Source organism: Canis lupus, chromosome 19 (assembly GCF_003254725.2).
Source record: "Canis lupus dingo isolate Sandy chromosome 19, ASM325472v2, whole genome shotgun sequence".
Lineage (NCBI taxonomy): Eukaryota > Metazoa > Chordata > Mammalia > Carnivora > Canidae > Canis > Canis lupus.
In genome coordinates, this window is record NC_064261.1 from 21,225,654 (window position 1) to 21,251,369 (window position 25,716).

Sequence of the window (25,716 nt, forward strand, 5' to 3'; positions counted from 1 at the left end):
TAGATTATAGTTTTATTTTAGTGTACAAGCTATTTTGCCCAAAAAGTTTCCATTGATTTAAAGTAATAAATTATTCTTACTTTTACATATAACTCAATTATGTAGTTACTAAGTAATAACAATTAAGTTTAAAAGTATATTTGTCATGACTCCAGTTACACATGTTTCCATGAAGGTGTGAGGTGTCTTCTTCCACATAGTTCCCCCAGCCAGGTCTGCTGGTTCTGACGTGGTCCTGGCAGCTCACACAAATAGTCCTTGGGAAGCTCACTAATTTCCTGTTGCTTTATATAATAGCCTTTTTAATAAACCTCACATTTAAAGGTCTAAAAATTAATCAGTATCAAAGACGATTTCATCCTTGGAGGAAGCATGTTATTTTTAGAAAGCCATTTTTATACTAAAATCACAACGATTTACCCCAGAGCTTATTTTTATTTATTTATTTATTTTGCCCCAGAGTTTAAAGTATCCTCTTCAACGATTATAAAAGGGTCCCAGTCCTTATTTTGGCAATCACTCCCTTCTTGGATTTAGAGCTTAACATCAGACCACCAATGGGGCAGTCACCTCTGCATTCAGTGGTCTTCACAAACTAAGCACATTGTAGACTTCTCATAAAATCTGTTCATTACATATTGAAGATGTAACTGCCCCAAGAGACTTAGACTAAGCCTCTGTTGCCTCTCCTTTTACATAGGGGATAATAAAACACTTTCCCAGAGGCATGCTGTAGTAAATGGGTAATGTAGATGGTATATTCACCACCGTGCTGGACACAGAGAAAAGGCTTAGTCTGTGGAGGTATCAATACATCCTCAGAAAGCAGGTGTTGAAATGTCTCCCTTTATATTCATGATTCCCAGTCAAGACTTTTGGGACCCATGCCTGCTGGTTATGTTCCACACGATGGCTCCCTCCCTTCTCTATCTGGGCCCTTACCATCAAGCACAAAGGTATGAAATATAAAATTTCCATTTTCCTGTGAACATTTTTTCATGCTGGGATTTTAATTTTGGGTTTTTTTTTTTTTTCCAGTGAGGAAAAGACTTGTTGCCTTAGCCACCAATGTTTGACATCAGGGTTGACCACTCCTGCTGCTTTCAGCACGGTTAACACTACTGAGAGAATCAGGCCTAGTCTCCAGCCCCTCCCCCCCCAGGTCCCATTGAGAGGACAGCCTGGAGGCTCAGCATGGGCCTGCCTGTCACAGCAGGTCACTGCCTAATGGGCTTCCACAGCAGAACCCAGAGATCTCACTGCTATTTCTCACAGCCTAGGGAACAGGTAGGAAATATCTGTATCTTCTTTCCTTATCCATCTTATGTCTTAATACAGTTATTCCAGGACCTGGAGTAAAGATACTTTTAAACACAAAACCCAGTAAGACTGGACTTCCTTGGAAACTGGTCTCAGCTAATGTATTGATTAGAGAAGGAGCTTCTCACACCAGACTTGCCAGTGTGAAAATGACCTGGAGCTACCCTGTCAGGTAAGAACACAGATCATCCAGATCTGAGAGTCAAGAGGGGGCATTTAAAAGCTTCTAGAATAAGCTGCAATGCATGCACAATTGTTCCATCCCATTAAGGGACACAAAGACTTCGTTGGTCTCAAAATCTTTCTAAGTCATGACAACATTGACATGTTAACATTAACATATCTACAAGTTGCAAAATGATGACATAATATTATACATTAAATACTGCATATACTTACATTTATATGATTATATGATTGCTTTACATTTTAAACACGTAATTTTCTACCTATGCTTTTAATATTTTAAACTTCAATAATTTTCTTTAAATATTCTAGGCTTCTGTTTTTTGTCAGTTTGGCATTATGGAACATACACTTGGGAAACAACAGTAAGAAGCATTTTATTTATACTGTCTTTTTATCACATATTTATTTCTTAATCATTAAGTCTCATATTTTCAATGTTTTTAAAAGGTCACAGAGAAGAAATCAACAATGCTACAACCCAGAAGCTCCAGCAGAAAACACTCAACTGGACCCTGAATAATTTGGGGGAGGTGAATGGGAACGGAGATGGCTGGAGGCCCCAGGATACACGTCCCTACTTCCATGCTTTCCAAGATCGTAAGCCGTGATATCGCCCAGAATACCTTTGTGGTCATCTCCATCAGTGGCTTCTCAGTCTAGATCTGAGAAAAACCTGGAGTAAACTAAGGATAAAATGAGAAATCCAACACAGCACATTTTATCATATTCAGATGATGCACTATAAAGTGGAAAATATTTCCTAGTGAGGTGTTCTTTTGCTCTGAAACAGGTTTTACTATTTCATTGGTAAAATGTTGCATTTGCTCATGTCTAGCGAACTGTGATTAGATATATTCAAAACAACTACTCCATCTCAAGATAATAGCAGACTTTTGCTTGGCTTATTGCAGACTCTCAGGCTCCAGACCCCAGTCCCTGGCGCGGGGAGGAGTCCCTCTGGCGGGAAGGAGGGGTTGGGGGTTTTCTATAGCCATCGAACCCGTGGGTGGTCCCCGCCCTGGAGGCCTGTTTTTAATCATTGTCAGGGCAACTCGCAGCTTGACTTTAACATGTGAAGGGAAGGGAAAGAGAAAATCATACTTACAGTCGGGGCAGGGTTTCTCGCCGGGGACCTCGAACTGGTTCCTGACCCTCTGGTACCCCTGGCAGTTTGTTTTTAATCCTTAAATTAAGAAGTAGGGTTTACCTGAGCAAACATACTTGGCAGGGGGTTAAATTTTATTGCCTCTCCGAGGCAATCTCGTGAGGCCCTCCCGGGGATACACTAACGCTGAGGGCCAGACGGTCGGCGGACACTGATGCCCAGGTGTCCCCCCGCAGTAGGTGCCTCCTCGCCGCCGCGCTGCTGCAGGAACGGCGGCACCTGCGTGCTGGGCAGCTTCTGCGTATGCCCCGACCCCTTCACCGGCCGCTACTGCGAGCACGACCAGAGGCACAGGTGGGCGCTTGCACCAGCTGACTGCATGGCCGGGGGGGGGGGGGGGGGGGGGGGGGGAGCGCACGGAGCGGAGCGCACGGGGGACAGGAGGGACAGGAGGCGCACGGGCGGGGGAGGGACGGAGCGCACGGGGGACAGGAGGCGCGGGGCGTGGAGCTGAATGGGCGTGGGGAGCGCACGCGCGAGGGCAGCGCTGACGACGCGTCTGTCTCATCAGCGAATGCGGCGCACTAATGCACGGAGCCTGGACGTTCCGCGGCTGCCGCCTCTGCAGGTGTGTCTTCGCAGCCCTGCACTGCCTCCCTCGCCAGACACCTGGCAGCTGCGGTAAGGAGACCCACGTCCTGTGCACACAGTCCACGCACGCGGGCTATTGCTCCTTTGTATCTACCAATTTGTAGAGATCTAGCTGTGCCAGGCGACACAGAAATGAGCAAACTTAGAAAAGTCACATTCGTTGTGAATCACATGGCATATTGTCATTATTATTTAAAAATATTCCTAAGTTTACTCTGCCCTAATTGCTTGGTTTAAATCTGATTTCCGAACACTGCCCTTTCAGTAAGCAGAATTTGGGGGAGCACACAAGCTGGTAAGCAGAGCCAAGCCTGCCAGACAGTTTACCCGATGAAATCTCCAGTTGATGTCCCTACACCACACCAACACCATCTCCTTAACTGTGAAATAAGGAGGACACTGGAGCAGGACAGGAACAGGCATGGATGGCCAGGCGCCATTAGAGCCAAACAGACATTGCTCCAGAGAAGGAAGATACCTTGTAACCACAGCCCAGGTCTGCCACGCATATTAAAAGCCAGGAGGGTGTGAGGAATCTACCAGGTAAAACACTCCTTTGTAAGAATTCTGAGCAGTGAGCAAACTCAGTGCAAATGTTTCACTTGTAAAACTCAGTAAGGAATTGCCTGGGTCAGAAAACAGATAAAACACTCTGCTGTTGACCTTGGACAGGCCTAGGGGCACAGGGAAACAAGGCACAGCATTTCAATCCCACTTCCTGCCTCCTCTCACCTCTTCAGCATGCTCCAACCAGACTCCAGTGAGGAGCACACTTAATGAATGCTAAGCTTCCAATCCTCCTCCTGCTCCCTCTTCTGCAGCCTTGGGTAAGATTAGCTATCAAAGGATCCTTAATGAAGGTAAAGCCCATTAACCTCGCTTCCAGCCCCTCCCTCTCATCTAGCTGGGCGTGGTGTGGGCAATGCCAGTAGGGAGAGTGTGATTATAGTACAGTATTGCAAAATGTTGCATCTTTTTGTCTTTCTGCCTACCACATTTCCCAAATCTTTCCCTCTCCTTCCATTTGCTGGGCTTATGCCCCTGATTCACTAGCTGCTCCTTTTGTGCCCCAGAGAAAGGAGGATGCAAATTAGGGAACAGGTATTGGGATTTCAAGTGGGACTTGTGTGGTCCTACAGGTGAAGTCATTTCCTCATGCCATTGGTGCTCCCAGCTGTAATGTGGGGAAAGGGCCATCTGTGATCATGTCCAGTCTCCTATGCAAGTCCAGCTTGGGTTCAGAAGCAGCAGGGCAGAGACTAGATTCCAGACTACCTGCTTATTATTTTTATATCCTTGGAAACATTCAAGTCTGGGAATGCTATCTTCCAAGGACAGTGACAATGGCTCCTAAATGTAGCTTCTGCTCATCACAGTTGAACAAAATAGTCATTTCAGAGTAATTTTTCAGGTGCCAAAAGGACAGTAACACTTTTGTACTGTTTGATCCATTGATCCTTCCTCAGGGCATGACTGCAGTGGCCGTGCTGACAGTGGTTATGATGACATGAGAGATGATGAAGATAATGATGATGGCTCTCAGTATATTTCAGGCACTTTATACACTTTATTCCATTTAATTCTCTTAAGCCCATAAAATAGGTATTATTATACTTTTTATATTTGAGGAAACTGAGGCTTAGAGGAGTTAATTCCTAATAGCTAATAAACAGGGTCTGATATTTTTTCTTTTTTTTTTTAAGATTTTATTTATTTATTCAAGAGAGACACAGAGAGAGGCAGAAACATAGGCAGAGGGAGAAGCAGGCTCCCCATGGGGAATGCAATGTAGGACTCGATCCCAGGACTGTGGGATCATGACCCGAGCCAAAGGCAGATGCTCAACCGCTGAGCCACCCAGGTGTCCCTGATATTTTTTTCTTAAGAGATAATCACAAAAGGCTAATTGTTAATTTAGAAATAATATATTTTGTAACATTAATTATTTAGAAATACTGTAAATAAACATACCATAGCATATTTATATAATTAATATTATTCTATGAATATTAACAATATTAATCTATGAATAAAACTGCTACCGTATTGAGATATAATTTGCAGATAACATTATATTAGTTTCAGGTGTATAACATAGTGATTTGTTACTTGTGTATATTGTGAAATGATCACCACACTAAGTCTAGTTAACATCCATCACCTCACATAGTTGTTATTTTCTTGTGATGAGAACTTTAAGATCTACTCTCTTAACAACTTTCAAATATAATTTTATTAACTATAGTGACTACTATACATTACATCCCCATAAGTAATTTTACAACTGGAAATCTGTACCTTTTGATCTTTGATCCTCACCCACTTTGCCCACCTACCAGCCTAGATTGGCAATCACCAAATTTCTTGTATCTATGAGTTGTTTTTTTTTTAAGATTCCACATAGAAGTAAGAGCATATGGTATTTGTCTTTCTCTGATTTATTTAACATAACACCCTCAAGGTCCATCCATGTTGTCACAAATAGCAAGATTTCCTTCTTTTATATGGCTGAAAAATATTCCATTGTGTGTGTTTGTGTTATCTACATGTCATATATTTTCTTTTATCTACATTTATATCATATTTATATCATCATATTTATACATATTTACATCATATTTTCTCTGTCCATCAGCATACACTTAGATTGCTTCCATATTTTGGCTATTGTAAATATGCAATGAAAACAAAAGTACCTATATATTTTTGAGTTAATATGGTTGTTTCCTTTTGAAAAATCCCCAGAGGTGGAATTGCTGGATCATATGGAGCTCTATTTTTAATTTTTTAAAGAACCTCCATACCGGTTTCCATAATGGCTGTACCAATTTACATTCCCACCCAGCAGTGCAGAGGGTTCATGATGTGAATCTTAACTACTGTGCCATTTCTCTACTCTTCCTATAAGAATAATTATCAATATAAACTAAAGAAGATAATTTTGACAGTGTTATTTAGAATATTGAAAATATAGCCATATTATTTTTTATTAAGATTTTACTTATTTATTCATGAGAGACACAGAGACAGAGAGAGACAGAGACAGAGAGAGACACAGGCAGAGGGAGAAGCAGGCTCCATGCAGGGAACCCGATGCAGGACTTGATCTCGGGACTCCAGGATCCTGCCCTGAGCATGAAGGCAGACGCTCAACTGCTGAGCCACCCAGGTGTCCTAAATATGGCCATATTCTAAATCTAACAGCAAAGTAATAGGTAATTGAATGTTTTAAATCCTTTAATAGGATGTTATGAGGATTTTGAAGAACATATGGAAAATTATGTTTATAATATAATTATAATGATGTAAAACGATACATCTGGATGGAAGAATCACAAATAGATAACAACACATTACAAAATCATGACCCTCTTGGCACCTCCAGGGACCTGAGGGCCAAAAGATCTCCAAGGGCTCTTCTTGCTCTGATGTTCTTTGGGTCCAAGAATGACAGGTTTTCATAATCCCAAATATAATGTCTTTTCAAGGGCCTGTTTTTCCATTCTTACTCAGAAGAACACTGCAAGTTTCCCAGTTTTCTTTTGTAAAATGAGGATAACCTATGCTCTATCCTCACATAGATGTTGAAGGATAAAATAATCTTGTTAGTGTGAGCTATTTTGCCATTTTTCTGCTCCATGACCTAAAATAATGTTTTGTGAATAATAATTCTGAATATTGAATGGATGATTTTTGACCAATTATTTTATTTTATTTTATTTTATTTTTATTTTATTTTTTGTTATTTTTTTCTTTGACCAATTAATTCCAAATACAGCTCCAAAGAAGAAATTGCTCCATATAAGCAATTATCTGTTATTATATTGCAATTAAAAGAAACCATTTTTAGTATTCTAAAACCAATTTGCTTGAGGCAGGCAACTGTCATTATCTCTACCATTTTCTTCATTTACATTTGTTAATTTTGCATTTAAAGAGACAGTGTAGCATAATGGAAAAATCATGAAGATCCCTCCAAAATACGTGTTCAAATCCCAAAATATACTTTTTATAATATTTATGATCTTTATGAAATGTTGAATAATTTGTGTTTCAGTCTCTGCAACTGCAAAATTAGAGCTGAATATTTACCCCATTGATTTAAGATGAAAAGGCACTGTACCTGTTACATATTATGCACATAATAAATTCTTACTTTATTATTATCACCATCAACAGTATTCAAGTCAATATAATGAGATTTTAAAAATTGTTTTTTGATCTATCATTTATATACTGATGTGTGTTTTTCAGGTTGTGAACAACATTCACTAATTTAGGGGCATTAAGTAAATAAGGGTTTAAAAAAAAAAAAAACAAGCTTCCATCTAGCAGGGTCTTTGCTTAGTGTTGAGCTGGGCCAAAAACTCATTATATTAAGAGGGTAATTCTTCCCACACATAGCCCCAACGAATTACTTCATTAGCCTCAAGAACCAGTTTGGTGCTCTAAAATTTTAGGTTTAAGTTCTGACACAGTGAAGTAGCAAACTCAAGTACCTTCAGGGGTAAACAGATAATGTGAATGTCAGGTTGGGGTCAGATCAAGCCTCTTCTCATGCTTTGAACTCAGTTTTTAAAAAGTACATTTCTGGCACCAACCAACCCAAACAAGCAAACAAACATTTTAGGGCCAGAACCATCCTGAAGGCCAATGGGAGAGATGGCCCTCCAGGGTCCTGGCCCCGGGTCAGCTCCAAGTGTGCAGTGTTGGAAAGAGAGACCCTTTGTTCTGCCTTCTGGGGACATTCTCCCATTGCCATTTCAATGGGTAAGATTCTCTGGGTGTCATGGCAGGAGAGGAAGCCATCTGGCTCCCAGAGGTATCTGCAAATTGCAAATTTTAGGAGTGCTGGATCTGGACCTCAATTCAAATATGACATTAGCCTCATTCAGGGTGGTCTCCAGACTTTTTTTTTTAATTTCCCACTCCACTCCAGTAAAAATACTTGAGTATATTCCCCATTCAGTGGTAGTGAGACAGTTGCCATGCTGAGCATGTACAAACTTGAATTTACTTATATCTTCTTTTTCACATATGCACAGGATTAATACACATGATAGAAATCTTTGCTATGTCTAACCAAGTCTAAAAAAGGCCTTTTGATAAGTATATAATAAAAATCCTAGATTATAGTCAGTCATCCACAGATAGCAGAGTTTCCCTCTTGGTATGATGTGAAATAATGGCTATAGAACAGTTGATTCAGTAGATTCTAATAAGTACAGTAAATATTAGTAAAGCTTAGTTTTAAATTTTCCTATAAATATATAGTTCTAGTATTTTCTCTCTAAGCTCAGTGGATGACCTGGGGCCTCGTGAGAGGGACATCACATGGTGCTCACAGCCCCAATTTGGTGAACCCTGCTTGCAGGACTGACTTGGTCTAGCCAAATTCACAAAGCTGACTAAAACAAAGGCCTTTGAATTTCTATACAAGAAATAACTGCCAACAGGGTCTTAATCCTTTCCTGTAGGCAGCCTATTTCCTTCCACTAGGGGAGAGTCAACACAGAAGCTCAGTATGGGCTGATGCCTTTCTCACTTGAATAGCTTCTTATGCTGTGAGCACCTGTTTTATTTAGCATCAGCTTTTCTGGAACATTCTCTGAGCCCAGAAGTTAAGTTTCCTGTTTTCTGAGGTTTTGGCACTCTGGAACAACCCTTTCCCAAGGTAAGGTGGTATGTAAAAGTGGTACCCAGGCCTAGAGTAGGCCAGACCTCAGTCTTATCCTGAATCTAGTCTCTTGGATGGTCCCACCATAGCCCACCTGTGAACAGGTATAGAATGGGTACCTGTTGCAGTTGCTTGTCATCATTACTTGTTAACTTCCACTGTTTCATGCTCACCATAGGTTCTCACATTCAGAGGACATCTCCTGAAGGTATTGTAGAGGGCAGGACCAGGCAGTCCAGTCTGGGGTGGGGTCAGGGGGAAGAAGGTGGGAAGTACACCAGGTTGGCCTCTGCCAGGCAGTCCTAGAGAGAAGTTCTCCGTAGTGCCTTTTCTCATCTGCATGCTTACCTGCCAAGCCAACCCCACACATAGGCCCAGATTTGCTTGTGAGAATGCTTTAGTGGAGTTGGCACCCTTGCCCGTGGGGCTTGGCAGCTTCACATAGTCATTATTCAGGAGGGACTTTAGCTGAGAGCCTGGGTTCTGCTACCCCAGGGACTCCCAGCCAACACCTTTGGGGTGGAGTCCCAACCATACAGAAAGCTGGACTCACAGACCCTTAGGACTAGAGTGAGACCCTACTGTTGAGGAACCACACTGTGGCAGCAAAGAAAGTGAGCACCTTGGGGTGCTGCACCAACCCCCAGAATGCTATGAAGCTGTTCATTTTTGTAACTTCCTCTGTAGAAGTAGTAGCCATTGCTTTAGGGATGGGTGCTTTCCTCCTGTTTAATAGGTAGTCCCTAATCAAGGAAATGGTATAAGGACTAATTTGGGGAAAAGTTGGACCTTCTTTGCAACACATAGATGCAAGTTGTTTTATTTTATTGTATTTCAAATCAGATCTATTTGCCCCTGATTGCTAAATGACTTGGTGTGGAATTCTCTGAAAAATCACCTTTGGTCAGCTCACAAGTAAATGAGAGAGCTGAAGGGCTGTTTCTTTCTTAAGCCCTAAAAACAATAAATTCTCTTTCAGTTCTCTAAGTTCCACAAAAATCCCATATAAAAGCTAAAGGAAGGCACAGCTTCCTTGAACAGCCACTCCCACAGTGGAGCTTCCTTCTGCTGCCAGGTGAGCCCACTGTTGGCATGGTGGGGCTGTGCTTTGGAAGGGCTCTGCAGCAGAGCCCCAGCAGCAAAGTCTAATGAGGAGGTTCCAGCAGAATAGGGCCTTTATCAGAGCAGGTGCAGACATCTCTATTTCAGTTTCTTAAAGACAGTCTGTAACAATGTGTCTTACACACTTGGGATTTTTTTTCAGACCTGGAAGATCTTCTTGCTGCACGCTCTGATGGACTAAGCGCACAACTAAGCTCACAACGCATGCTGAGTGTTCTCTTCCTCCTTCCCTGCTTGCTCTTACAAACTATCCTGAGTGAAGGGGGAGACTGCTAACTAAACCGTAGAGGACTTAATCTGCAGTTCCACACTGGCAGAACCTTGGCGTCACCAGCACAGCTTGAGTAAGCATGGTCCTCTATGGGAAAACCAGGACTTGTGCATCATCTCATTTTCTGTTGTAGGTAATAGATTTCCTACATTTCCTATAAACTGAAGCATGAGATGAATATTTTTATTGTTCAATAAATATCCTCATGAAAGAGATTTTCTTGATTCTCTAAGTCTTATTTCAAGGGTCTGCCACTTAGACGCCTTGTGAGTAAACACTTGTGCTGGGGCCTATTCAACTCTAAATTATCTCTGATTTTGGAGTAAACTGAGCATGTGGCCCCTCCCAAATGACAACTATTCCTTGAGCACCCCTTCATCCTCCACACACATGGATAAACCATGGATAGGGCAATGCTTCACTGTTCGACTCCCCCACTACTCTCTAAGTCCTTGGGAGGCAGACATAGCACCACATGTGGTGTACTCTGGGTCTGGCAAAGAGCTGCAGCCTAAAAAATGCTTCATTGATAAGGAAGACAAGAAAGGGGAGGGAGGGTGAGAAGGTGGGAGCCAAGACTTGAGTCTGACAGCCTGTCAACCCACCTCCTTTTCTGTAGCTTCCTCTACTAACCAGCTCCTTTGTGACATGCTTTCCAGGGCAATTAGCACTTACTGGGATTATTACCAATCTACTTAAAAGGGGAAGATTTTACAGAGCAGAACCCATTCTAAAGGCAAGGCAGAGAGAGAATTTAGCAAAAAGGGTTACATTTGCTCAGGTTCTAGGCTAGCCCTCCTCTCTTGGAGTCCAGTCATCTGACAGCCAGCCAGGCAAGCACAGCTTACCTGCAATAGTCCAGCCACCAAATCTTGTTACTTACTCAAACTTGCACATGCTGTGCCTTTCTTTTTGTCCCCAAATCTGCCTTGCTCTGTTGAGCCTGGGAACAGTTTACATATAGTGATTGCGTAGGGAGATGAACACATGAGAGGAGGGTGATAGGTTTCTTGAAGCCTTGGCTGGGGGAGCTTTGAAACAACCCCAAGGGATGTATTCTTCTGAACAATGAGATGCCATCCAGAATCTGGTATGATGGGATATATCAGTTTAGATCAAGACAGACGTTACCATCTAGTCTCCATTAAGTTTCTATAATCAATGTGTAAACAAGGAATAGAGGGTGGAAAAGGTAGTTAATGATTAATCATACATGGGGCTGAGAGGAGATTAAAACATAAGTAAGGAACATAACAGAAAACGACATAAAGCTAAGTTAATAAGGTAATTCATACAATTATGGTACTGCTTATGCTTTCAAAACAGGTCCAGCAAGCATCCAGCCTCAATCTGAACCCCAAGCTGAAATTTGTGAAAAAATAAAGGGACTGAAGGGCCCGTCTTGAATCAGTTGCATAGCACTTGGGAGTCAGGCATTACTAAGCTGGATCTGTCCACTACATTAGCTATCTAATAATCACAGCCCTGTTTGAGCAGTTACTTCAACTAGAACTCAGATGAGTGAAAACAAGAATATTACATTATTCAGGTAAATAAACAAGAATAAAATTGAAGCAAGAAAAGGACTCTGGAATAGATAAAACAGTCTGTATTAAAATATTAATTGATCAAGATATTGATACTTTATAAGACTTATGGATTTCATTTAAAATGTTCACACCTGGGGGTGGGGCAAGACGGAGGAGGAGTAGGGCCCCCAAGTCACCTGTCCCCACCAACTTATCTAGATAACTTTCAAATCATCCTGAAAACTTTTGAATTTCACCTAATTTAAAGAGAGAACAGAAAGGGGAGGGGCAAGATGGCTGAAGAGTAGGGTCCCCAAGTCACCTGTCCCCACCAAATTACCTAGATAACCTTCAAATCATCCTGAAAATCTACGAATTCGGCCTGAGATTTAAAGAGAGAACAGCTGGAATGCTACAGTGAGAATAGTTCACGCTTCTATCGAGTTAGAAAGACGGGGAAAAAGAAATAAAGAAACAAAAGGCCTCCAAGAGGGGGGGCCGCGAGGAGCCGGGCTGAGGCCAGGGCGAGTGTCCCCAGGACAGGAGAGCCCCGTCCCGGAGACGCAGGAGCTGCACCAACCTTCCCGGGCGGAAAGGGGCTCGCAGGGAGTTAGAGCAGGACCCCAAGAGGCCGAGGATGCCCTCAAGCTCCCTGGGACACTAACAGACACCTGCGCCCCAGGGGAGTGCTCCAAGCTCCCTAAGGGCTGCAACGCGTGGTGGTACCCGGAGCAGCTCGGAGGGGCTCGGGCGGAGGAAGAGGCTCCGGAGGGGGCTGCGGGGCGGGAGCATGAATCCAACAGCGCAGGCTCCAGAGCACAGGGCGCTGGGACACAGCCCAGGATCCGGGCTCCTCCCTGGACAGGCAGAGGCCAGGAGAGCCCAGGACAGCAAGGATGCTCCTGCCCAAACTGAGGAGATCAGCGGCCCTGACCCCAGAGCATCCAGGCCCCTGCAGACTGAGACCTCTGTAGTTACTGCAGGAGCTGACTCCAGGGCTCCAGAGCTGGCCCCGCCACTGCGGTTGTTCCTCTTGTGGCCTCACAGGATAAACAACCCCCACTGAACCTCACAGTGGCCTCACCAGATAAGCAGCTTAAACATTACTCACTGAGCCCTGCACCAGGCAGGGGCTGAGCAGCTCCCCCAAGTGCTAACACCTGAAAATCAGCACAACAGGCCGCTCCCCCAGAAGACCAGCTAGAGGGACAGGGGAAAAACAAATTATTGACCAAGCAGCACTGGAAAGTACCAGGGGAAGTCAAGGGACTTATATTATACAGAATCAGAGGATACTCCCCCTTGTTTTTTTTTTCTTTTTTTTTTTTTTAATTTTCGTTTGCTTCCCCCACCCTTTTTTTCTTTTCTTTTATTCTTTTTTATTTTTTTATTCCTTTTTTCTTTATTTGTTATTCTTTCCTTCTTTCTCTTCTCTCTTTTTCTCCTTTTCCGAATACAACTTGTTTTTGGCCACTCTGCACTGAGCAAAATGACTAGAAGGAAAACATCACCTCAAAAGAAAGAATCAGAAACAGTGCTCTATCCCACAGAGTTACAAAATTTGGATTACAATTCAATGTCAGAAAGCCAATTCAGAAGCACTATTATAAACCTACTGGTGGCGCTAGAAAAAAGCATAAAGGACTCAAGAGACTTCATGATTGCAGAATTTAGATCTAATCAGGCAGAAATTAAAAATCAATTGAATGAGATGCAATCCAAACTAGAAGTCCTAACGACGAGGGATAATGAGGTGGAAGAACGAGTGACATAGAAGACAAGTTGATGGAAAAGAGGAAACTGAGGAAAAAAGAGACAGACAATTAAAAGACCATGAGGATAGATTAAGGGAAATAAACGACAGCCTCAGGAAGAAAAACCTATGTTTAATTGGGGTTCCCGAGGGCGCCAAAATGGACAGAGGTCCAGAATATGTATTTGGACAAATCATAGCTGAAAACTTTCCTAATCTGGGAAGGGAAACAGGCATTCAGATCCAGGAAATACAGAGATACCCCCCTAAAATCATTACAAACTGTTCAACACCTCGACATTTAATAGTTAAGCTTACAAATTCCAAAGATAAAGAGAAGATCCTTAAAGCAGCAAGAGACAAGAAATCCCTAACTTTTATGGGGAGGAGTATTAGGGAAACAGCAGACCTCTCTACAGAGACCTGGCAGGCCAGAAAGGGCTGGCAGGATATATTCAGGATCCAAAATGAGAAAAACATGCAACCAAGAATATTTTATCCAGCAAGGCTCTCATTCAGAATGAAAGGAGAGATAAAGACCTTCCAAGGGAGGCAGGAACTGAAAGAATATGTGACCTCCAAACCAGCTCTGCAAGAAATTTTAAGGGGGAGTCCTAAAATTCCCGTTTAAGAAGAAGTCCAATGGAACAATCCACAAAATAGGGACTGAATAGATATCATGATGACACTAAACTGATATCTTTCAATAGTAACTCTGAATGTGAACGGGCTTAATGACCCCATCAAAAGGTACAGGGTGTCAGACTGGATAAAAAAGCAGGACCCATCTATTTGCTGTCTACAAGAGACTCATCTAAGACAGAAGGAACCTACAGCCTGAAAATAAAAGGTTGGAGAACCATTTACCATTCAAATGTTCCTCAAAAGAAAGCAGGGGTAGCCATCCTTATATCAGATAAACTAAAATTTACCGCAAAGACTGTAGTGAGAGATGAAGAGGGACACTATATCATACTTAAAGGATCTATCCAACAAGAGGACTTAGCAATCCTCAATATATATGTCCCGAATGTGGGAGCTGCCAAATATTTAAACAAATTAATAACCAAAATAAAGACATACTTAGATAATGATACACTTATACTTGGGGACTTAAATCTACCGCTTTCTACAGTCGATAAGTTTTCTTTTTTTTTTAATTTTTATTTATTTATGATAGTCACACAGAGAGAGAGACAGAGAGGCAGAGACATAGGCAGAGGGAGAAGTAGGCTCCATGCACCAGGAGCCCGATATGGGATTCGATCCCGGGTCTCCAGGATCGTGCCTTGGGCCAAAGGCAGGCGCTAAACTGCTGCGCCACCCAGGGATCCCTCTATAAGTTTTCTAAACACAACATCTCCAAAGAAACAAGAGCTTTAAATGATACACTGGACCAGATGGGTTTCACAGATATCTACAGAACTTTACATCCAAACTCAACTGAATACACATTCTCTCAAGTGCACATGGAACTTTCTCCATGGATAGACCACATACTGGGTCACAAATCGGGTCTGAACCGATACCAAAAGATTGGGATCGTCCCCTGCATATTCTCAGACCATAATGCCTTGAAAGTAGAACTAAATCACAACAAGAAGTTTGGAAGGACCTCAAACACGTGGAGGTTAAGGACCATCCTGCCACAAGATGAAAAGGTCAACCAGGAAATTAAGGAAGAATTAAAAAGATTCATGGAAACTGATGAGAATGAAGATACAACCCTTCAAAATCTTTGGGATACACCAAAGCAGTCCTGAGGGGGAAACACATCTCAATACAAGCATCCATCCAAAAACTGTAAAGAACTCAAATACAAAGGTAACCTTACACCTAAAGGAGCTACAGAAAAAGCAGCAAATAGATCCTACACCCAGCAGAAGAAGAAAGTTAATAAAGATTTGAGCAAAACTCAACAAAATCGAGACCAGAAGAACTGTGGAACAGATCAACAAAACCAGGAGTTGATTCTTTGAAAGAATTAATAAGATAGATAAACCATTAGCCAACCTGATTAAAAAGAAGAGAGAGAAGACTCAAATTAATAAAATCATGAATGAGAAATGAGAGATCACTACCAACACCAAGGAAATACAAATGAATAAATTACGCAATCTAGAAGAAACGGATGCATTTCTGGAAAAGCACAAACTACCAAAACTGGAACAGGAAGAAATAGGAAACCTGAACAGGCCAATAACCAGGGAGGAAATTGAAGCAGTCATCAAAAACCTCCCAAGACACAAAAGTCCAGGGCCAGATGGCTTCCCTGGGGAATTCTATCAAACGTTTAAAGAAGAAAACATACCTATTTTACTAAAGCTGTTTGGAAAGATAGAAAGAGATGGAGTACTTCCAAATTCATTCTATGAGGCCAGCATCACCTTAATTACAAAACCAGACAAAGACCCCACCAAAAAGAATTATAGACCAATATCCCTGATGAACATGGATGCAAAAATTCTCAACAAGGTACTAGCCAATAGGATCCAACAATACATTAAGAAGCTTATTCACTATGACCAAGTGGGATTCATCCCCGGGATGCAAGGCTGGTTCAACACTCATAAAGCAATCAATGTGACTGATCATATCAGCAAGAGAAAAAAACAAGAACCGTATGATCCTCTCAATAGATGCAGAGAAAGCATTTGACAAAATACAGCATCCATTCCTAATCAAAACTCTTCAGAGTATAGGGACAGAGGGAACATTTCTCAACATGTTAAAAGCCATCTATGAAAATCCCACAGTAAATATCATTCTCAGTGGGGAAACACTGGGAGCCTTTCCCCTAAGATCAGGAACACGACAGGGATATCCACTCTTACCACTGCTATTCAACATAGTACTAGAAGTCTAGCCTCAGCAATCAGACAACAAAAAGACATCACAGGCATTCAAATTGGCAAAGAAGAAGTCAAACTCTCCCTCTTCACCAATGACATGATACTCTACATAGAAAACCCAAAAGCCTCCACCCCAAGATTGCTAGAACTCCTACAGCAATTTGGCAGCGTGGCAGGATACAAAATCAATGCCCAGAAGTCTGTGGCATTTCTATACACTTAACAATGAGACTGAAGAAAGAGAAATTAAGGAGTCAATCCCATTTACAGTTGCACCCAAAAGCATAAGATACCTAGGAGTAAACCTAACCGAGGAGGTAAAGGGTCAATACCCTAAAAACTATAGAACACTTCTGAAAGAAATTGAGGAAGACACAAAGAGATGGAAAAATATTCCATGCTCATGGATTGGCAGAATTAATATTGTGAAAATGTCAATGTTATCCAGGGCATTTTCACATTTAATGCAATCCCTGTCAAAATAGCATGGACTTTCTTCAGAGAGTTAGAACAGATTATTTTAAGATTTGTGTGGAATCAGAAAAGACCCCGAATAGCCAGGGGAATTTTAAAAAAGAAAACCATATCTGGGGGCATCACAATGCCAGATTTCAGGTTGTACTACAAAGCTGTGGTCATCAAGACAGTGTGGTACTGGCACAAAAACAGACACAGAGATCAATGGAACAGAGTAGAGAACTCAGAAGTGGACCCTGAACTTTATGGTCAACTAATATTCGATAAAGGAGGAAAGACTATCCATTGGAAGAAAGACAGTCTCTTCAATAAATGGTGCTGGGAAAATTGGACATCCATCTGCAGAAGAATGAAACTAGACCACTCTCTTGCACCATACACAAAGATAAACTCAAAATGGATGAAAGATCTAAATGTGAGACAAGATTCCATCAAAATCCTAGAGGAGAACACAGGCAACACCCTTTTTGAACTCGGCCACAGTAACTTCTTGTAAGATACATCCACAAAGGCAAAAGAAACAAAAGCAAAAATGAACTATTGGGACTTCATCAAGATAAGAAGCTTTTGCACAGCAAAGGTTACAGTCAACAAAACTCAAAGTCAACCTACAGAATGGGAGAAGATATTTGCAAATGACGTATCAGATAAAGGGCTAGTATCCAACATCTATAAAGAACTTGTTAAACTCAAGAGGAAAGAAACAAACAATCCAATCATGAAATGGGCAAAAGACATGAACAGAAATCTCACAGAGGAAGACATAGACATGGCCAACAAGCACATGAGAAAATGCTCTGCGTGACTTACCTTCAGGGAAATACAAATCAAAACCACAATGAGATACCACCTTACACCAGTGAGAATGGAGAAAATTAACAAGGTAAGAAACCACAAATGTTGGAGAGGATGAGGAGAAAAGGGAACCCTCTTACACTGTTGGTGGGAATGTGAACTGCTACAGCCACTCTGGAAAACTGTGTGGAGGTTCCTCAAAGAGTTAAATATAGACCTGCCCTACGACCCAGCCATTGCACTGTTGGGGATTTACCCCAAAGATACAGATGCAATGAAACGCTGGGACACCTGTACCCCGATGTTTCTAGCAGCAATGTCCACAATAGCCAAATTGTGGAAGGAGCCTTGGTGTTCACCGAAAGATGAATGGATAAAGAAGATGTGGTTTATGTATAAAATGGAATATTTCTCAGCCATTAGAAATGACAAATACCCAGCATTTGCTTCGACGTGGATGGAACTGGATGGTATTATGCTGAGTGAAATAAGTCAATTGGAGAAGGACAAATATTATATGGTCTCATTCATTTGGGGATTATAGATAATAGTGAAAGGGAATAGAGGGGATGGGAGAAGAAATGGGTAGGAAATATCAGAAAGGGAGACAGAACATGGAAGACTCCTAACTCTGGGAAACGAACTAGGGGTGGTAGAAGGGAGGGGGGCGGGGGGTAGGGGTGACTGGGTGTACGGCACTGAGGGGGGCACTTGACAGGATGAGTACTGGGTGTTATTCTTTATGTTGGCAAATTGAACACCCATAAAAATAAATTTATTATTAAAAAAATAAAGAGAGAACATTTGGTACGCTACAGAGAGGAGTTTATGCTTCTAACAAGGTAGGAAGGTTGAAAAAAAAATCAAAATAAAAATGAATCAAGTGGGGGAGGGACCCCAGAAGAGATGGGATAAGGCCGGCCATGCAAGCCTCCTGGACAGGAAAGCCCTGTCCCAGAGAAGCAGGAATTTAAAAAATCGGCACCAGATTCTTCCCAGAGGGAAAGGGGCTTAGCAGGGAACTCAGGCAGAACCACAGGAGGGTGGGTGGAGCCTCCAGTCTCCAGGAGTCACAAACAGAGGAAGCGTGCCCCAGGGGAGAGCTTGGTAAAGGGCTACAGCAGGCACCTGACAGGGCCACAGGAGAAGCTCAGGCGGTGGCTCTGCCGGCCTGAAGGATCTGCCCCTGCTGCCTTTGGGAGCCGAGGCCTCGGGAGCGCAATTCCAGCTGCACAGGGCCCGGATCCCAGGACACAAGGGGACACAGCTTGTGATCCTGTGCTACCTCTGGGACAAGCAGAGGCAGGGAGGGCACAGGACTGTGAAGACCCTCCTGCCACCCGGTGCCCCCAAGCTGTACAGATCAGCACCCCAAGCCCCCGGAGCATCCAGGTCAGTGTGGACTGTGATAGTTACTGCGGGAGCTGACTCCAGAGCTGGAGAGCTGGCCACTGCCAGTGTGGTTGTTCCTACTGGTGTCACCCTGTGCTTGGGATGGAGTGCAGCCGCCAGGGAACAGGGGCCTACAGGATAAATTGCTCCCACTGAGCATGGCACCTGGCGGGGCGGGGCAGCTCCCCCATGTATGCACACCTGAGAATCAGCACAGCAGGCCACTCCCTCAGAAGACCAGCTGGAAAGACCGGGGAAGAACAAGTTCTTAACCCAGCAGTGCTGGAAAGCTCCAGGGGAAGTCAAGGGATTTACAGTATATAGAACCAGAGGATACACCTCTTTTTTTTTTTTTCTGAACTTTCTTTTTCTTTCTTTTTCTTTTTTTTCCCCCCTCCCTTTTCCCAGTACAACTCGTTTTTAGCCACTTTCCCCTGAGGAAAATGACTGGAAAAAAGAACTCACACAAAAGAAAGAATCAGAAACTACTCTCTCCCACAGAGTTACAGAATTTGGATTACAATTCAACCTCAGAAAGCCAATTCAGAAGCACAATTATAAAGCTACTGGTGGATCTGGAAAAAAGCATAAGGGATTCAAGAGACTTCAGACTGCAGAATTTAGATCTAATAAGGCCAAAATTAAAAATCAATTATATGAGAGCAATCCAAACTGAAGGGCCTAAAAACGGGGGTTAATGACGTAGAAGAAAGAGTGAGTGACATAGAAGACAAGTTGGTGGCAAGGAAGGAAGCTGAGGAAAAAAGAGAAAAACAATTAAAAGACCATGAGGAAAGGTTAAGGGAAATAAATGATAACCTCAGAAGGACAAATCTACATACAATTAGGCTTCCAGAGGACCCCAAAAGGGACAGAGGACCAGAAAGCATATTTGAATAAATCATAGCTGAGAACTTCCTTAATTTGGGGATGGAAACAGGCATTCAGATCCAGGAGGTAGAGAGGTCCCCAAATAAAATCAATAAAAACTGTTCAACACCTCGACATTTAATAGTGAAACTTGAAAATTCCAAAGATGAAGAGAAATTCCTTAAAACAGTAAGACACAACAGATTCCTAACCTATATGGGGAGAAATACTAGATTAATAGCAGACCTCTCCATGAGACCAGGTAGGCCAGAAAGGGCTGGCAGGATATACTCAGGGCCCTAAAAGAGAAGACATGCAGTCAAGAATGCTTTATCCAGCAAGGCTCTCATTCAGAATAGAAGGAGAGATAAAGAGCTTCCAAGATAGGCAGAAAGTGAAAGAATATATGACCACCAAACGAGCTCTGCAAGAAATAGTGAAGGGGACTCTGTAAAAGAAAGAGGAAGCCCAAAGAAATAATCCACAAAAACAGGGACTGATTAGGTATTATGATGACACTAAATTCATATCATTCAATAGTAACTCTGAACTTGAATGGGCTTAATGATCCCATAAAAAGACGCAGGGTTTCAGACTGGATAAAAAAGCAAGACCCATCTATTTGCTGTCTACAAGAGACTCATTGTAGATCTAAGGACATCTACAGCCTGAAATTGACAGGTTGGAGAACCATTTACTATTCAAATGGTCCTCAAAAGAAAGCTAGGGTAGCAATCCTCATATAAAATAAATTAAGTTTATCCCAAAGACTGTAGTAAGAGATGAAGAGAGACAATATATCATACTTAAAGGATCTATCCAACAAGAAGACCTAACAATCATGAATATTTATGCCCCTAATGGGGGAACTGCCAAGTATATCAATCAATTAAGAACCAAAGTAAAGATATACTTAGATAATACTGCACTAATACTGGGAGACTACAACATGGCACTTTCTGCAAATGACAGATCTAAGCACAATATCCCAAAAGAAACAAGAGATTTATTTATTATTATTTTTTTAAGTAATAATTTATTTTTTATTGGTGTTCAATTTGCCAACATACAGAATAACACCCAGTGCTCATCCCGTCAAGTGCCCCCCTCAGTGCCCGTCACACATTCACCCCCACCCCCTGCCCTCCTCCCCTTCCACCACCCCTAGTTCATTTCCCAGAGTTAGGAGTCTTTATGTTCTGTCTCCCTTTCTGATATTTCCTACCCATTTCTTCTTCCTTCCCTTCTATTCCTTTTCACTATTATTTATATTCCCCAAATGAATGAGACCATATAATGTTTGTCCTTCTCTGATTGACTTATTTCACTCAGCATAATACCATCCAGTTCCATCCACGTTGAAGCAAATGGTGGGTATTTGTCATTTCTAATGGCTGAGTAATATTCCATTGTATACATAAACCACATTTTCTTTATCCATTCATCTTTGGATGGACACCGAGGCTCCTTCCACAATTTGGCTATTGTGGACATTGCTGCTATAAACATCGGGTGCAAGTGTCCTGGCGACAAACAAGAGATTTAAATGATACAGTGGACTAGATGGATTTTACAGATATTTACAGAACTTTACATCCAAACGCAACTGAATACACATTTTTCTCAAGAGCACATGGAACTTTCTCCAGAATAGACCACATACTGGGTCACAAATCAGGTTTTGATGGATACCAAAAGATTGGGATCGTACTCTGCATATATTCAGACCATAATGCTTTGAAGCTTGAACTCAATCACAAGAAGAAATTTGGAAGAAACTAAAACATGCGGAGGTTAAAGACCATCCTCCTAAAAGATGAATAGGTCAACCAGGAAATTAGAGAAGATTAAAAAGATTCAAGGAAACTAATGAGAATGATGGTACAATCATTCAAATCTTTGGGATACAGCAAAAGCAGTCCTGAGAGGGAAATACTTTGCAATACAAACAATTGGAAAAAACTCAAATACACAAGCTAACCTTGCACCTAAAAGAACTGGAGAAGGAAGAGCAAATAAAACCCACACCCAGCAGAAGAACAGAAGTAATAAAGATTTGAGCAGAAATAAATGAAATAGGGACCAGAAGAACTGTAGAACAAATTAAATAAAGCCAGGAGTTGGTTCTTTAAAGAATTAATAAGATAGATAAACCATTAGCCAGCCTTATTAAAAACAATAGAGAACTACTCAAATTAAGAAAATCATGAATGAAAAAGGAGAGATCACAATCAATACCAAGGAAATACAATGATTTTAAACACATAGTAGGAGCAGCTATACGCCAATAAATTAGGAAATCTAGAAGAAATGGACACATTTCTGGAAAACCACAAATTACCAAAACTGGAACAGGAAAAAATAGAAAACCTTAACAGGCCAATAACCATGGAAGAAAATTAAGCACTCACCAAAAACCTCCCAAGACACAAAATTCCAGGGCCAGATGGCTTCCCAGGGGAATTCTATCAAATGTTTAAAGAAACATACCTATTCTACTAAAGCTGTTCTGAAAGATAGAAAGGGATGGAATACTTCCAAACTCTTCTTATGAGGCCAGCATCACCTTAATTCCCAAACTAGAGAAAGACCCCATGAAAAAGGAGGATTATAGACCAATGTTCCTGATGAACACAGATGAAAAATTCTCAACAAGATACTAGCCAATTAGGATCCAACAATACATTAAGAAGATTATTCACCATGACCAAGTGGGATTTATCCCCGAGATGCAAGGCTGGTTCAACACTCATAAAGCAATCAATGTGACTGATCATATCAGCAAGAGAAAAAACAAGAACTGTATGATCCTCTCAATAGATGCAGAGAAAGCATTTGACAAAATACAGCATCCATTCCTAATCAAAACTCTTCAGAGTGTAGGGACAGAGGGAACATTCTTCAGCATCTAAAAGCCATCTATGAAAAAGCCCACAGTAAATATCATTCTTAGTGGGGAAACACTGGGAGCCTTTCCCCTAAGCTCAGGAACACGACAGGGATGTCCACTCTCACCACTGCTATTCCACATAGTACTAGAAGTCCTACCGTCAGCAATCAGGCAACAAAGAGAAATAAAATCAATCAATGTCCAGAAATCAGTGGCATTTCTATACACTAACAATGAGACTGAAGAAAGAGAAATTAAGGAGTCAATCCCATTTACAATTGTACCCAAAAGCATAAGATACCTAGGAGTAAACCTAACCAAAGAGTTAAAGGACCTATACCCTAAAAACTACAGAAGACTTCTGAAAGAAATTGAGGAAGACACAAAGAGATGGAAAAATATTCCATGCTCATGGATTGGAAGACTTAATATTGTGAAAATGTCAATGTTACCCAGGGCAATTTACACGTTTAATGCAATCCCTATCAAAATACCATGGAGTTTCTTCTTAGAGTTGGAACAAATCATCTTAAGATTTTTTGTGGAATCATAAAAGACCCTGAATACCCAGGGGAATATTGAAAAAGAAAACCACAGCCAGGGGTATCACCATGCCAGATTTCAAGTTGTACTACAAAGCTGTGGTCATCAAGACAGTGTGGTACTGGCACAAAAACAGACACATAGATCAATGGAACAGAGTAGAGAACCCAGAAGTGGTACCCTGAACTTTATGGTCAACTAATATTCGATAAAGGAGGAAAGACTATCCAATGGAAGAAAGAGAGTGTCTTCAATAAATGGTGCTGGGAAAATTTGACATCCACATGCAGAAGAATGAAACTAAACCAGTCTCTTGCACCATACAGAAAGATAAACTCAAAATGGATGAAAGATCTAAATGTGAGACAAGATTCCATCAAAATCCTAGAGGAGAACACAGGCAACACCCATTTTGAACTTGGCCACAGTAACTTCTTGCAAGATACCTCCACGAAGGCAAAAGAAACAAAAGGAAAAATGAACTATTGGGACTTCATCAAGATAAGAAGCTTTTGCATAGCAAAGGATACAGTCAACAAACAGAATGGGAGAAGTTAGTTGCAAATGACATATCAGATAAATGGCTAGTTTCCAAGATCTATAAAGAACTTGTTAAACTCAACAGGAAAGAAACAAACAATCCAATCATGAAATGGGCAAAAGACATGAACAGAAATCTCACAGAGGAAGACATAGACATGGCCAACAAGCACATGAGAAAATGCTCTGCGTGACTTACCTTCAGGGAAATACAAATCAAAACCACAATGAGATACCACCTCACACCAGTGAGAATGGGGAAAATTAACAAGGCAGGAAACCACAAATGTTGGAGAGGATGAGGAGAAAAGGGAACCCTCTTACACTGTTGGTGGGAATGTGAACTGTTGCAGCCACTCTGGAAAACTGTGTGGAGGTTCCTCAAAGAGTTAAAAATAGAAAAAATAGACCTGCCCTATGACCCAGCAATTGCACTGTTGGGGATTTACCCCAAAGATTCAGATGCAATGAAACGCTGGGACACCTGCACCCGATGTTTCTAGCAGCAATGTCCACAATAGCCAAACTGTGGAAGGAGGCTCGGTGTCCATTGAAAGATGAATGGATAAAGAAGATGTGGTTTATGTATACAATGGAATATTACTCAGCCAATAGAAACGGCAAATACCCACCATTTGCTTCAACGTGGATGGAACAGGAGGGTATTATGCTGAGTGAAGTAAGTCAATCGGAGAAGGACAAACAGTGTATGTTTTCATTCATTTGGGGAATATAAATAATAGTGAAAGGGAATATAAGGGAAGGGAGAAGAAATGTGTGGCAAGTATCAGAAAGGGAGACAGAACATGGAAGACTCCTAACTCTGGGAAATGAACTAGGGGTGGTGGAAGGGGAGGAGGGCGGGGGTGGGGGTGAATTGGTGGCGGGCACTGAGGGGGACACTTGACGGGATGAGCACTGGGTGTTATTCTGTATTTTGGTAAATTGAACACCAATAAAAAATTAATTTATTAAAAAAGAAGATTTTTTGTGGAATCATAAAAGACCCTGAATAGCCAGGGGAATATTGAAAAAGAAAACCACAACCAGGGGCATCACCATGCCAGGTTTCAAGTTGTACTACAAAGCTGTGGTCATCAAGACAATGTGGTACTGTCCGAGAAACAACCACAGAGATCAATGGAACAGGATAGAGAACCCAGAAATGGGCCCTCATTTCTATGGTCAACTAATGTTTGACAAAGCAGGAACGAGTATCCACTGGAAAAAGGACAGTCTCTTCAATAAATGGTGCTGGGAAAATTGGACAGCTACGTATAGAAGAATGAAACTAGACCACTTTCTTACACCATACACAGAGATAAACTCAAAATGGATGAAAGATCTAAATTTGAGACAAGAATCCATCAAAATCCTAGAGGAGAACACAGGCAACACCCTTTTTGTACCTGGTCACAATAACTTCTTGCAAGGTACATCTATGAAAGCAAGGGAAACAAAAGCAAAAATGAACTTTTGGGATTTCATCAAGATAAAAAGCTTCCACACAGCAAAAGAAACAGTCAACAAAACTAAAAGACAACCTACAGAATGGGAGAAAATATTTGCAAATGACATATCAGGTAAAGGGCTAGTATCCAAGATATATAATGAACTGATTAAACGTAACAGCAGAGAAACAAAAAATCCAATCATGAAATTGGCAAACAACATGAACAGAAATTTCACAGAGGAAGATATAGACATGGACCACCAGCAGGTGAGAAAATGCTCCTCATC

General features: G+C 41.6%; 1 protein-coding gene across 8 annotated transcripts in view; it reads left to right on the forward strand.

The window, feature by feature from the left end:
• Positions 1–10,548, forward strand: part of LOC112652438 (cryptic protein) — an 81,705-nt gene extending 71,157 nt beyond the window's left edge. For 6 of the 8 annotated variants that reach the window (XM_049097355.1, XM_049097357.1, XM_049097356.1 and 3 more), the window contains 7 exons: positions 867–956; positions 1,339–1,492; positions 1,819–1,871; positions 1,957–2,106; positions 2,851–2,968; positions 3,186–3,295; positions 10,207–10,548. In XM_049097355.1, the coding sequence (XP_048953312.1) occupies positions 867–956; positions 1,339–1,492; positions 1,819–1,871; positions 1,957–2,106; positions 2,851–2,968; positions 3,186–3,295; positions 10,207–10,340 (809 nt within the window). In that variant the 3' untranslated portion in view covers positions 10,341–10,548. The remainder of the gene's footprint in view (positions 1–866; positions 957–1,338; positions 1,493–1,818; positions 1,872–1,956; positions 2,107–2,850; positions 2,969–3,185; positions 3,296–10,206) is intronic. The other 2 variants (XM_049097361.1, XM_049097362.1) reach the window with 1 other exon arrangement.
• Positions 10,549–25,716: the final 15,168 nt, after the last annotated feature.